Raw genomic sequence first — 13,243 nt, 5'->3', positions numbered from 1 at the left:
TAGAAAACGCTCAGAATTGCATGCCATTCTACGGTTTACATTTGAAGACAAGAGACTTGTGAGGAAACCCTCTCCTCTGGTGTGTCTTTACAGGAGGAAACTGCATCTGAGGTGGTGGAGGTTGTGGTGGAGACAGAGGCTGAGGCTGGAGCCAGCGGCTACAGTGTCACAGGTGGAGGGGAGCGAGGCATCTTCATTAAGGACGTCCTTAAAGACTCCACTGCAGCAAAGCATCTTAGCCTCCAGCAAGGTAACTGGACGGGGAAATTAGAGTTACATGAATATAAAGATATGAGACACAGCTGAGGTAAATGAGTTATGGACTAGTTTAGTAGATAGAAAAAGAAATGAGAATGTTCAACAGTAATCTATTCAAACATAAATTAATTCCTTACTAGAAATAACTTAAAATGTTGAAACCATCTTGTTTCTCCCCATCTGTATCCCTTCCTCGTGTACATGTAACTTCCATTAAGTGTATTGTGTATTTTATTGTAAGTCATTTCATTGACCAATCACCTTGTTCTGACGTGTATACTGTACTGTACATTATCTTGTGCAAATAAAATGGAAACATCAAAATGCCATGCTCTTTCATATCCTTCCTTTGATTGTCAAAGCAAACCACAACTATAAGACTTCAACATTTCCCCCTGTTCTCTTTATCTAATGTGTGCTGTGTGCATATTAACTTTTGTCTGGTTGATTGGTGTCCTTGCAGGAGATCAGTTGCTCAGTGCAAGAGTCTACTTTGACAATGTGAAGTATGAGGATGCCCTGAAGATCTTGCAGTGTGCGGAGCCTTATAAAGTCTCCTTTTTCCTGAAGAGGACCATCGCCGGCGCTGATGTCACCATGCACCCTGGCGCCACCAGCTTGGAACTGAAAGGACCCAAAACCAAGATGCAGAAAATGGTACGGCTTTGATAGTATTTGTAATTGCCAATTTGACAATGAGATATACAACTAGGTATTCCAGATTAATCAGGTTCATGTCCAACTAACTCGTGCTTCTATCTCTGTTGCAGAGTGTCAAGAGCGTCAAACCTTTCAAAGCAAAGAAAAAGAGGGGAGGACGTTTCGGATTGAAAAGGCTGAAGGAGAACAAGAAAGGGAGCACTGGAGCAGAGTTGGAGATGGAGGGATCACCTTCCAAGGTGGAGCTCAACCCTGTTGACGTGGAGTTTGCCTTCCCCAAATTCAAGCTGAGGAAAGATGGGAAGGCAGAGGGAACTGAGCAGCATGGAGGAGTGGTCACCACTGGCAGGAAGAAGAGGATGATAAGGTGTCCCAGGATGAAAGCAAAGGGTGCTGAGGCGGCTACAGGAGAAGTTGACATGACGCAACCAGAGGGACAGGCAGATGTCTCCCTGCCAGACGTGCGTGGAGCTAAAATCAAAGTCAAAGGAAAGGGCCACAGGTTCGGAATTCATTTCCCTAAAACAAAAAAGACAATATCGGACATTGCCTTGTCTGGAGGGTCCCTGGAGCTGAAACCTCCTGATGTCAAATTCACACCACCCTCAGTGGAATACAGTTTGCCATCTGGAAACAAGGATGTTGACCTACAGAAAGCAGAAGTGAAAGTAAAGGAGGGGTCAAAGTTTATACATCGAAAGGTAGAGCTTTCATTAGGACTCCCCTCAGCCCGTCACTCTGATGAAATTGATCATGAGATAAAAGCAAAAGGTTTAGCTGAAGGAGTTGAAGGGTCAACAGGCCTGTCTGGCATTAAAATGCCAGCTATTGACATCTCTGCACCCAACATCGATCTGCAGCTGGACACCCGGCGTAGAGTGCCAGACGAGATAGAGGGACCCTTTTTTAAAGGGCCAAATATATCCATGCCCAAAATTGACATCTCATTACCAAAGATTGGATCATCTAATATGGATATTGAATGTCCAGAAAAGGGTGGGAAAATTAGCCTACCCACTGTTGACATTTCACTGCCAAAGATGACACCAGGAGAAGCCAATGTTGATGTGGAAGGACACATTGGAAAAGGAGGCAAGTTCAAAACGCCAACTTTCGATGTTTCTCTTCCAAAATTCAAGTCTTCAGAGGAGGAAATGAATATAGAGGGGCCTGAAGTCAAAGGGGAGTTCAACATGCCAAAAGTTGACCTTTTATGCCCAAAAGGTAAAGCACAGGGAGCGATGGACATTGAAGGATACTTAGGAAAAGGAGGTAAATTTCAGATGCCCACATTTGACATTTCTCTACCAAAAATGAAGTCATCAGAGAGAGAAATTAATGTAGAAGGACCTGAAGTGAAGGGTGGCAAAATTCAAATGCCCTCTATTGACATATCTCCCCCTAAAGGAAAAGCAGAGGGGAATATTAACATTGAGGAACATTCTGGAAAAGGAGGCAAGTTCAAAATGCCCTCATGTGACATTTCTCTTCCTAAAATGAAGGGTGATGTCAGTTTAGAGGGACCTGAATTGAAAGGAGGAAAGTTTGAAATGCCCACACTTGATATTTCCCTTGCCAAAGAAAAAGCAGAGGGTGAAGTCAATATTGATGCAAATGTAGGAAAAGAAGGAACGTTCAAAATGCCCACATTTGATATCTCTCTTCCAAAAATGAGGTCGTCAGGAACAGAAGTTGATGTAGAAGGGCCTGATGTAAAAGGAAGAAAGTTCCACATGCCACAAGTAGACATTTCCCTACCCAAAGGAAAAAGTGAAATTGACATTGAGGGAAATTCTGGAAAAAGAGGGACGTTTCAAATGTCCTCATTTGATGTCTCGCTTCCAAAAATAAAGTTACCAGAGGGTGACATGAAAATAGAAGGATCTGATGTGAAAGGCAGCACATTTCATATGCCCACTATAGATTGTTCACTTCCAGCAGGAAAAATAGAATGTGACATCAGTGTTGAAGGAGATGCATTTCAAGGCGGAAAGTTTCACATGCCTTCACTTGATATTTCTCCTCCAAAAGTGAAGTTACCAGAGGGTAAAGCCAAAGTAGAAAGCCCTGAAATTAAAGGTGGAAAGGTTAAAATGCCAAATATTGATGTTTCCCTTCCAAAAGGCAAAACAGCGGGAGAAGTTAACACTGAAGGCCATGTCAGTAAAGGGGGCAAGTTTAAGATGCCCAAATTCGGCATTTCTTTTCCGAAGTTGAAGTCACCAGAGGGTAAGGTCAACATAGAGGGACCTGAAGTCAAAGGAGGGAAGTTTCACATGCCTACAGTTGACATTTCACTACCAAAAGGAAAAGCGGAAGGTGACATCAATGTTGAAGAAGATTCTGAAGCAGGAGGCAAATTTAATATGCCCACATGTGACATTTCCCTTCCAAAAATGAAGTCACTAGAAGCAGATATCAGTTTAGAAGGACCAGAAGTCAAAGGAGGGAAGTTTCATATGCCAACAATTGACCTTTCCCTTCCCAAGGGAAAGGGGGAAATTGACAGTGAAGGACATTCTGGAAAAGGAGGCAAGTTCCAAATGCCAGCATTGGATATATCACTTCCAAAAATGAAGACACCAGAAGGTGAAGTCAGCCTAGAAGGCCCTGAAGTCAAAGAGGGGAACATTAATATGCCAACGATGAACATTTCTCTTCCAAAAGGAAAAATGGAAGGAGACGCTAAGGGACATGCAAGCAAAGGGAGCAAATTCCACATGCCCTCAGTTGACATTTCCCTTCCAAAAATGAAGTTTCCTGAAGGTGAAGTCAAAGTAGAAGGCCCCGAAGCCAAAGGGGGAAAGATTGAAATGCCATCGATTGATATATCACTTCCCAAAGGAAAAATGGAGGGGGAAATTGACATTGAAGGACATTCTGGAAAAGGAGGAAGATTTCACATGCCTACATTTGATGTTTCCCTTCCAAAAATGAAGTCACTAGAAGCAGGTATCAGTTTAGAAGGACCGGACATCAAAGGAGGGAAGTTTCATATGCCAACAATGGACTTTTCCCTTCCCAAGGGAAAGGGTGAGATTGACACTCAAGGACATTCTGGAAAAGGAGTCAAGTTCCAAATGCCAGCATTGGATATATCACTTCCAAAAATTAAGACATCAGAAGGTGAAGTCAGCCTAGAAGGCCCTGAGATGAAAGGTGGAAAGTTTGAAATACCAAAGATTGATATTTCACTTCCAAAAGGAAAAACAGAGGGGGAAATAGACATTGATGGACATTTGGGGAAAAAAGGAAAGTTTCACATGCCCACATTCGACATGACCTTACCAAAAATGAAGTCAAATGATGGTGACATCAAATTAAAGGGGCCAGAAGTGAAAGGTAGTAAAATACATATGCCTAACATTGACATTTCTCTTCCAAAGGGGAAGGCAGAAAGTGATCTTGAGGTTGACGGGCATGGTGGCAAAGGGGGAAGGTTCCACATGCCCTCACTTAACATTACTCTTCCAAAAATGACGTTACCTGAGGGTGAAGTCAAAGTAGAAGGTCCTGAAGCCAAAGGTGGAAAGTTTGAAATTCCAACAACTGATATTTCACTTCCAAAAGGAAAAATGGAGGGGGAAATTGACATTGAAGAACATTCTGGAAATGGAGGAAAGTTTCATATGCCCTCATTTGATGTGTCACTACCGAAGATGAAGCACCCAGAGGGTGATGTTAAAGAAGGCCTTGAAGTCAAAGGGGGGAGGTTTAAAATGGCCAAAATTGAAGCAGAGGGTAGGAGTGGAGTCAAGTTACCAACTGTTAAATTGCCAACAGTAGACATATCTGCACCGAAGGTTGACTTAGACTTTGGGCTGTCAAAAGCTAAAGAAGATGATAGGGAAGAGATGGAGCTACTAAAAGCAGAAGGTGGTAGGCCATCCTCTGGGTCAAGTTTTGAAATGCCAGATGTCTCTCTTAAAATGCCAAGATTCTCTCTCCCTAAATTTGGTGGAAAGTCTATTGGAGATGTAAACCTAGAAGGATATGGCACAGAGGCTGATATTGATATTAGCCCCCCACAAGTGGATGGTGAGGGCAGACCAGCATCAGTGGAAATAGGCATAGACGGAAAAATAAAAGGTAAACTAAAGAAGCCCAAAATGAAAATGCCGATGTTTGGAATATCTAAGAAAGATGTATCAATAGCCAGCCCGGATGTGGAAATCAAGACAAAAAAGGGGAAAGTGGACATTCCAAAGCCAGGGATCAGTGTACAAAATCCAGAGGACAAAACAAATAGAAAATATAGACTAAAATTCCCAAAGTTTAAGAAGTCATCTCCTAAAGGTAAACTACCAGAGGGAGAGATAGATGACTCATTGGATAGTGGAATGGAAGGGAAAGGTGGCTTTCATGCACCCGATGTTACAATCAAAATGCCCAAGTTCTCCAAGCCAGGGTTTGGCTCAAAGGAGATAGAGTTTGACAGGAGTGGACCCAGTGCTGAACTAGATGCCAAAGGAAAGGTCAAAATGCCATCAGTGGAGATATACTTGCCAGCTGCCAAGACATCTGAGCGAGAAGTGTTACTCCCAAAGGCTGAGGTGGATGTATCTGAGGCTGACATCAGAGGTTATGAAGGAAACCTGAAAATCCCTAAAATGCCAACTATTGATGTATCAGCACCCAAAATTCATCTTGATGTAACTCTGCCTAAAGTCAAGCATGAAACAGAAATTGAGGGGGAGGGAGTCAAATTTAAGATGCCAAACATCAAAATGCCTGATATAGATTTATCACTTCCTAAAGGAAGAACTGGTGACATTGATGCATCCAAAGTTGAAATTGAGGGAAAGGGTAGAAAATTCAAGATGCCTGGCATTAAAATTCCAAAGGTAGACATATCACTTCCAAAAGGAAAACATGGAGAAATGGATGTATCCAAGGTGGAAATTGAAGGAGAAGGTGGAAAATTCAAGATGCCACATATGGAAATGCCAAATGTTGATATTTCACTTCCCAAAGAGAAAAGTGGAGGGATTGAAGGACCAGAGATGGAAATTAAAGGAGGGGGCGGAAAATTCAAAATGCCACATATGAAAATGCCAAAGGTAGACTTATCACTTCCGAAGGGAAAGTATGGAGACATCAGTGCACCAGAAAGGGAAATGGAAGGAGAAGGAGGAAAATTCAAGATGCCATATATGAAAATGCCAAATGTAGATCTATCACTTCCAAAAGGAAAAACTGGAGATGTTAATGCACCTGCATTGGAAATTGAGGGAGAGGGTGGAAAATTCAAGATGCCACATATGAAAATGCCAAATATTGATATATCACTTCCAAAAGGAAAAAGTGGAGAGATTGAAGGACCAGACATAGAAATTGAAAGAGGAGGTGGAAAATTCAAGATGCCCCATATTAAAATGCCAAATGTTGATATTTCACTTCCAAAAGGAAAAACTGGAGAGATTGAAGGACGAGAGATGGAAATTCATGGAGAAGGAGGAACATTCAAGATGCCACAAATGAAAATGCCAAAGGTAGACTTATCACTTCCAAAGGGAAAGTCTGGAGACATCAGTGCACCAGAAATTGAAATGGAAGGAGAAGGTGGAAAATTCAAGATGCCACATATGAAAATGCCAAATGTTGATATATCACTTCCAAAAGGAAAAACTGGTGCTGTTAATGCAACTGAATTGGAAATTGAGGGAGAGGGAGGAAAATTCAAGATGCCACATATGAAAATGCCAAATATTGATATATCACTTCCAAAAGGAAAAAGTGGAGAGATTGAAGGACCAGACATAGAAATTGAAAGAGGAGGTGGAAAATTCAAGATGCCCCATATTAAAATGCCAAATGTTGATATTTCACTTCCAAAAGGAAAAACTGGAGAGATTGAAGGACGAGAGATGGAAATTCATGGAGAAGGAGGAACATTCAAGATGCCACAAATAAAAATGCCAAAGGTAGACTTATCACTTCCAAAGGGAAAGTCTGGAGACATCAGTGCACCAGAAATTGAAATGGAAGGAGAAGGTGGAAAATTCAAGATGCCACATATGAAAATGCCAAATGTTGATATATCACTTCCAAAAGGAAAAACTGGTGCTGTTAATGCAACTGAATTGGAAATTGAGGGAGAGGGAGGAAAATTCAAGATGCCACATATGAAAATGCCAAATATTGGTATATCACTTCCCAAAGGAAAAAGTGGAGAAATTGAAGGACCAGACATGGAAATTGAAAGAGGAGGTGGAAAATTCAAGATGCCACATATTAAAATGCCAAATGTTGATATATCACTTCCAAAAGGAAAAACTGGAGAAATCAGTGCACCAGAGATTGAAATGGAAGGAGAAGGTGGAAAATTCAAGATGCCACATATGAAAATGCCAAAGGTAGACTTATCATTTCCCAAAGGAAAAAGTGGAGAGATTGAAGGACCAGAGATGGACATTGAAGGAGAGGGTGGAAAATTAAACATGCCACATAAGACAATACCAAATATTGGTACATCACTTCCAAGAGGAAAAACTGGAGAGATTGAAGCACCAGAGATGGAAATTCAGGCAGAGGGAGGAAAATGCAAAATGCCAAAGGTAGACATATCACTTCCGAAAGGAAAGTCTGGAGAAATTAGAGCACCAGAAATGGAAGTCGAAGGAGGACATTTCAAAATGCCACATATGAAAATGCCAAAGGTAGACATATCACTTCCAAAAGGAAAAACTGGAGATGTTATTGCACCTGAATTGGAAATTGAAGGTGAGGGTGGAAGATATAAGATGCCAGAAATCAAACTGACAAAGATAGATATTACAATGCCAAAGGAAAAGTCTGGTGACATTGATGCTGAAATCAAACAGCCCGATGCTGAGGCAGAAGGAAAGATAAAAATGCCTTTGATTGGTTTACCAAAGTTTACAACTCCCGACCTTGATTTAGACATGAATGTTGGAAAACCCAACCATGGAGCCGAGGTTCAATGGAAAAGTTCAGACAAAACTGGTTCACATTCAGAGGGAGACCATAAGATGAAAATCAAAATGCCAACAATTGACATAGAGTGCCCAAAAGGAGATCTGGAGCTGGATATAGGCATCCACAAAGCTGAGGGAAAGAAGGATAGAAAAAGAATAGAGTTGCCTGACTTAGACCTTAAAACATCTGGTACCAAAGTTAAGGGAACAAAAGTCAAAGGCACCAAATTCAAAATTGGAATGCCAAAAATGAAGTACACTGGAGATCAAGCATTAGATGCAGCCACAAAGAAAACTGGGAAAGAGAATGAAGGGGTCAGTGGTAGATTTATGATTAAGAAGACAAAACTTGGCAAAGGTGCAGATGCGGAGGCAGATGGTTCTGTGTTGCCAAACATTTCCCTCCCAGATGTGGGCTACTCAGTATCCAAAGGAGCCAGCCAAGAGGGTGGCCCAGAGATTAGTGCTAAATTGCCAAAATTCAAACTCCCTAATGTGGAGATCTCAGGTCCATCAATAACAGGCCAAGGAGGAGCACAAATCAACAGTGGACAACAAGAAAACACTGGCACAGACGCCAGCGCAGAGAATGGATTCACATTACCTAATCTTGGAATCAAAGCCCCCAAAATACCAGATATAGACTTTGTTATTGGAGCGTCTCAAGCTGAGGACCAAGGAGCAGATACAAGTACAAGACAAAAAATCAAAATACCCAAGTTTGGGGTGGCTTTACCTGCTATTTCTTCACCTGAAGCTAGAGTACATTTGAAGGACCCAGAGGTTGAGTATGAAGGCCCTAAAATGCCCAAAGTTAAAAAAGCTGTATTTGTTTTGGTGAATTCCCAAACAGACCACTCCACTATGTCCACTGTATGGGAAGAAAGTGTAGAGTCTGGAGAGGCCAAAATCAAAAAGCCAAAGATCAAAATGAAGCCATTGTTTGGAAGGTCGGGATCCAAGGAAAAGAGTGCTGCTTTGAGCATTGATGGAGATGTGGATAGAGATGACAAGTCAAAGGGAGCCAAGCTAAAAATGCCCAAAGTCACTTTCTCTCCAGGCAAAACAGGTTCATTTGATGCAACCCTAAAAGGTGAGGGGTCTAGTTCCAGCCTCAATGGTGAGAAAGATCCAACATTCCAGAATGGATCCAAGGAGGATAAAGCTAAGTTTGTGAACCTCAAGCTTCCAAAGATAGAGTTCTCTGCACCATATTCAAAAAAAGGCAGTGGAGAAGAGGACCTTGAAATGAGCGCTAAGCTTGTCAAGGAGTCCTCAGGAACTGACAGAGAAACCAAGGGGAAAAAAGTGAAATCAGGCAAAATGTCCTTCCCGGGATTTAAGAAGAAGACAGCAAAAGGAGAAGAGGAAACTCAAGACAATTTGGTGTCCTCATCTGCCAGGACAGAAATGCTAGATCAGGATAGTTCAGAATCACCCAAGCCCATGGTCTCCATTGGCTTTGTACCAGGGAAGTCTAGGGGGCAGGCAGAGGCTGAGAGCAGCAAGAAGGAGACAGAAGAAGGAGAGCAGTCGACCTGGTTCAAGGCCCCCAAATTCAATTCAAGCATGGGGTTCTCCACACAGGAGGTGTCTGAGGAGAATGTTACCACAACAAAGGAGGGAACTGTAACTGTGGTGACAAAGACGACAAAACATACGGTAACAGAGTCCAGAACTGGTCAAACCCACACATCGCTATCACATTGTAATTACTGAAGTCTGAAGAGATGTGAGAAAAATATATTTTACCTCTGTCCTGATGTGACGACTGTTTTTGTAAATGTTCCTCCACGTTTTCTTTCTATTTTACTCTTCATCATCTTTGATAGTTTTACTGTTTTAAATCTGAATGTCAATTCATTATGTATTGTTGTTGATATCTTTTTTTTAATGCAAAAATACCACACATTTTAATTTCCCAAAGGAAATGTCTATTCTCAATGCCTTCCCATTTTATTTACCGACATTTACTTGGGCATGATTGTAGAATTAGACTGACAAAGAACACAAACCAATTTACCAAAAGCAATTTGTATGTAAATACATTGACATGTTGCCTGCTTACAGCAGTAACCCTTAATGAAACATGTAATTATTTTCATATTATCGATGATAGGAAAGTAATAAGGATATTAGTGATTTGACTTGAGGATGTTTTGGTTTTATCATTTACTTTCTTCAGCTTGTTTTTTCTTTTTTATATAATTACGGTTTATTTGTATTATACCATATATTGAAATGTAAGATTAAAGGCTTCTACAATGCAACACATTTCAACACTCTCTATGAGAATCAAGATAAGTAGACAAGACCTAAAAAAATAGGAAACTATTATCTGATATTAAGCCATGGTTTAAAGAAACAGAACATGTCCTCTCTTTAATTGAAATATTTAAAAATGAATGCAAAACCTCTTGGACAAAACAATGTCTCAATGTCTCCATTGAGACTGTTTATTTTTCCTTTTCTTTTTTGGTGACTTAGAAAGTAGCAAGACAATGTGCTAAACTGCATGGGAAGAGTCTCAGCAATCATCTGTCAAACAAGTTTACAAAGTTTTCATTAACCAGATTTAACACCTGTTGGAGCTGAACATTTGAAATAACCACATAGAATGGTAATGACAAGGAGAGAACATGTACATGACCAGATAACACAGTTTAACAGTATTTACATGTATAGAGAGATTTTTACAAATACCTTTGTGATGTTTTCAGTGCATATGGCTTCACAATAAGCAGTTTTCAAAGCAAAGTGTTAACAAAGTGTCATTATAAATAATGTTGTTAAGAGATCATATTATTAATAAACCTTAATATTCCTAAGAAAAAGAAAAAAGTAGTATCATCTTCCATTTTATTGTCTTTCTAGGCAAACAGCACCATCTCCTGTCAACTACAGCAAACATACTTCAATGCCTTATCACAACATAGTCATGAGCCTTTTATCAATTAGATTTGTCCAGCATCCTCTCTCCTCAGTGTCCTGTTGCCTCCTTTTGAAAAAGGTCAAAGTTAATTGAGGAGAGTCAGCAAGGAGAGTAAACATGTGCTTGCTTGAAATGAGATGCTCCTTCTCCACCAGCCTGATTTCATAGACTAGATGTAACATAGTAAAGTAAATCCAGGACACTTAAATTAGTATGATATGTTACGTTTGGTATGGTTACATAATATAGAAGGTTACTTAAGGCAAAACGTCTAGCAAACAAAAGGTTGTGTGTTCGAATCTCATCAAGAACAACTTTAGCATTTTAGCTAATTAGCAACTACTTAGCATGTTAGCTAACCCTTCCCCTAAACCTAACCCTAACTGTCTTGTTTTGCACACTTTGTATAAAAATAATCAATGCAGTATGACAGGATCTTTAGAAAACGTAGCTCCTTCTGCGGTGCGGACGTGGTACGATCGACCGTTAAGTGTCAGCTGGCTGGATGACGACTGCTGGCTTCCAGTAGCCATGCTCTTGGATTCTGATTCACTCTCCATCGTGCAGTGGTGGCATTGGTCTAGCTGACCTGTCATAGTATCCCTTTTTGTGTTGCTGTCTCTGTGCACGTTTTGCATGCACTTCCTTGTACTTTAGCTGACGACTAGTGGAGGCTGCTGAGGGGAGGAATAATGGCTGGAACGGAATGAATGAAATGGCATCAAACACATGGAAACCATGTGTTTTATTTATTTGATACCATTTCACTAATTCCGCTCCAGCGATTACCACGAGCCCGTCCTCCCCAATTAAGGTGCCACCAACCTCCTGTGCTGACGACCTCGAGCTGCAGCTGCTGGTTGGTGTTGGGAAGGTTTGAGCAGAGTCTGCGGCTCATCAATGCTGGGCCGGTGACTTGAAATTGTCAACTGGAGCGTTGCGGTACTCAAGAATACTGAGGTAGGGGTCTCTCTTAACTGCTTTTGCTTTGTCTATGAGTGATTTAGAATCTAAACAGATTTTTCAGCAAGGCCATTACTTTGAGGGTAATGTGGGCTTGTGGTGACATGTGTAAGACTCCCATGCTTTTGCGAAGGATGCAAACTCCTTTGATTTGTAACATGGGCCATTGTCAATTATTAAAGTCTCTACGATGCCATGCCTGGCAAAGGCTGCTTTCAGCTTGTGGATCACAGCTGTGGATGTGGTGCTGTGAAGATTGTTGAGTTCAAAGTATCTGCTGTAGTAGTCCACTGTTAAGATGTAGTCCTCGTTGTTCCAGGTGAACAGGTCGGTTGCCACGACCTGCCAGAGTCTGTCTGGGATACGGTGAGGTATCATGGGCTCTTTGGTGTTTTGAGGGGTGTCGTTCGAGACAGATTGTGCATTTTCCAACAATGTCCTCTGTTTGTTTGCACATTCCAGGCTAAAACAAAATGTCCCGTGCTCTCTGTTTGCACTTTTCCATGCCAATGTGTCCAGCATGGATCTTCAACAACATCTCTTCTCTGAGAGTGGCAGGAAGGATGATTTTCTCTCCCTTGAAAATAATTCACTGGATCTGTGACAGTTCATCACTATGGTTCCAGAACTCTGAGATGCTCTGAGGGCATTTTCTCCTCTCAGGCCATCCATCCTGTAGGACATTCCTCAGCTGTGTGAGTTGTGTGTCCTTTTCTGTTTCTGCTCGGATCTCCTTCAGTTTTGTGTCACTAACAGGTAAGTTGCTGTACACAGTGTGCACGTACATCTCCATGCCTTCGCTGAGGCTGCTGTCCTTGTAGGTAAGAAACTTCCTGGAGAGTGTGACAGAGACAGGGATGTTTTTGCCTGGACGGTGAATGATTGAAGTAGTACTTGAAGGATCATTCTCTGTAGCCTTGGCGGGGCTGCTGCCAGCAGTTTCCTCATGATTGACTCGAGTGGATGATGGAAACACTTACGTCTATGCTTGGGCGGTATACCGTATACCGGGGTATTTGGAAATAGACACAGGATGTTTTTTCAATACCGTCAATGCTGTTGAAACTTTTAAGGTAAATGTCTGCAGTCAACTTGTGTAATACATTAAGAGATAAATAAGATCTTGTTCTTCATTTCACCTGTCACAATTTTTCAGTATGAAGCTTACCTGTAGTCCCCAGTCACATGGTGTTTGTTTACAAGCACATAACAATGAGAGACTGGAGCCTTGTGAGTCACTCAGTGTTGTGCAGCACGTGCCAGATGATCTAGTTACAGTATGGAATTCACAACTAAATGTTTGCCAGCTAGATATCTGATAACTATTAAGTTAACTGTCTAAAATGTGCTAAATGCTCTGCCGTTGTGCATTTGGTTTGCTAATTTAGTAGCTAGTTAGCTATCTAGCTAAGCGGTTAGCTTCTTCCAAAATCAAGCTTTGCTTGGTAACAGCAGAGAATCCCCTCCTGGATCAAGAGCCTTGCTGTCTAAT

General features: G+C 41.4%; 1 protein-coding gene across 1 annotated transcript; it reads left to right on the top strand.

Annotated features, from left to right (window-relative positions):
- The first annotated feature begins 353 nt into the window (after positions 1-353).
- LOC121568450 (neuroblast differentiation-associated protein AHNAK-like) lies at positions 354-10,706 on the top strand. The gene is made up of 4 exons (XM_045216897.1): positions 354-363; positions 722-915; positions 1,029-6,177; positions 6,502-10,706. Exons 1-4 carry the CDS (start codon positions 354-356, stop codon positions 9,573-9,575), a joined length of 8,427 nt encoding a protein of 2,808 aa, XP_045072832.1. The 3' UTR covers positions 9,576-10,706.
- The last annotated feature ends 2,537 nt before the right edge of the window (positions 10,707-13,243 follow it).

This window comes from Coregonus clupeaformis, chromosome 6, assembly GCF_020615455.1.
Source record: "Coregonus clupeaformis isolate EN_2021a chromosome 6, ASM2061545v1, whole genome shotgun sequence".
In the NCBI taxonomy this organism is placed as follows: domain Eukaryota; kingdom Metazoa; phylum Chordata; class Actinopteri; order Salmoniformes; family Salmonidae; genus Coregonus; species Coregonus clupeaformis.
This window is presented reverse-complemented; position numbering and strand designations above follow the sequence as displayed.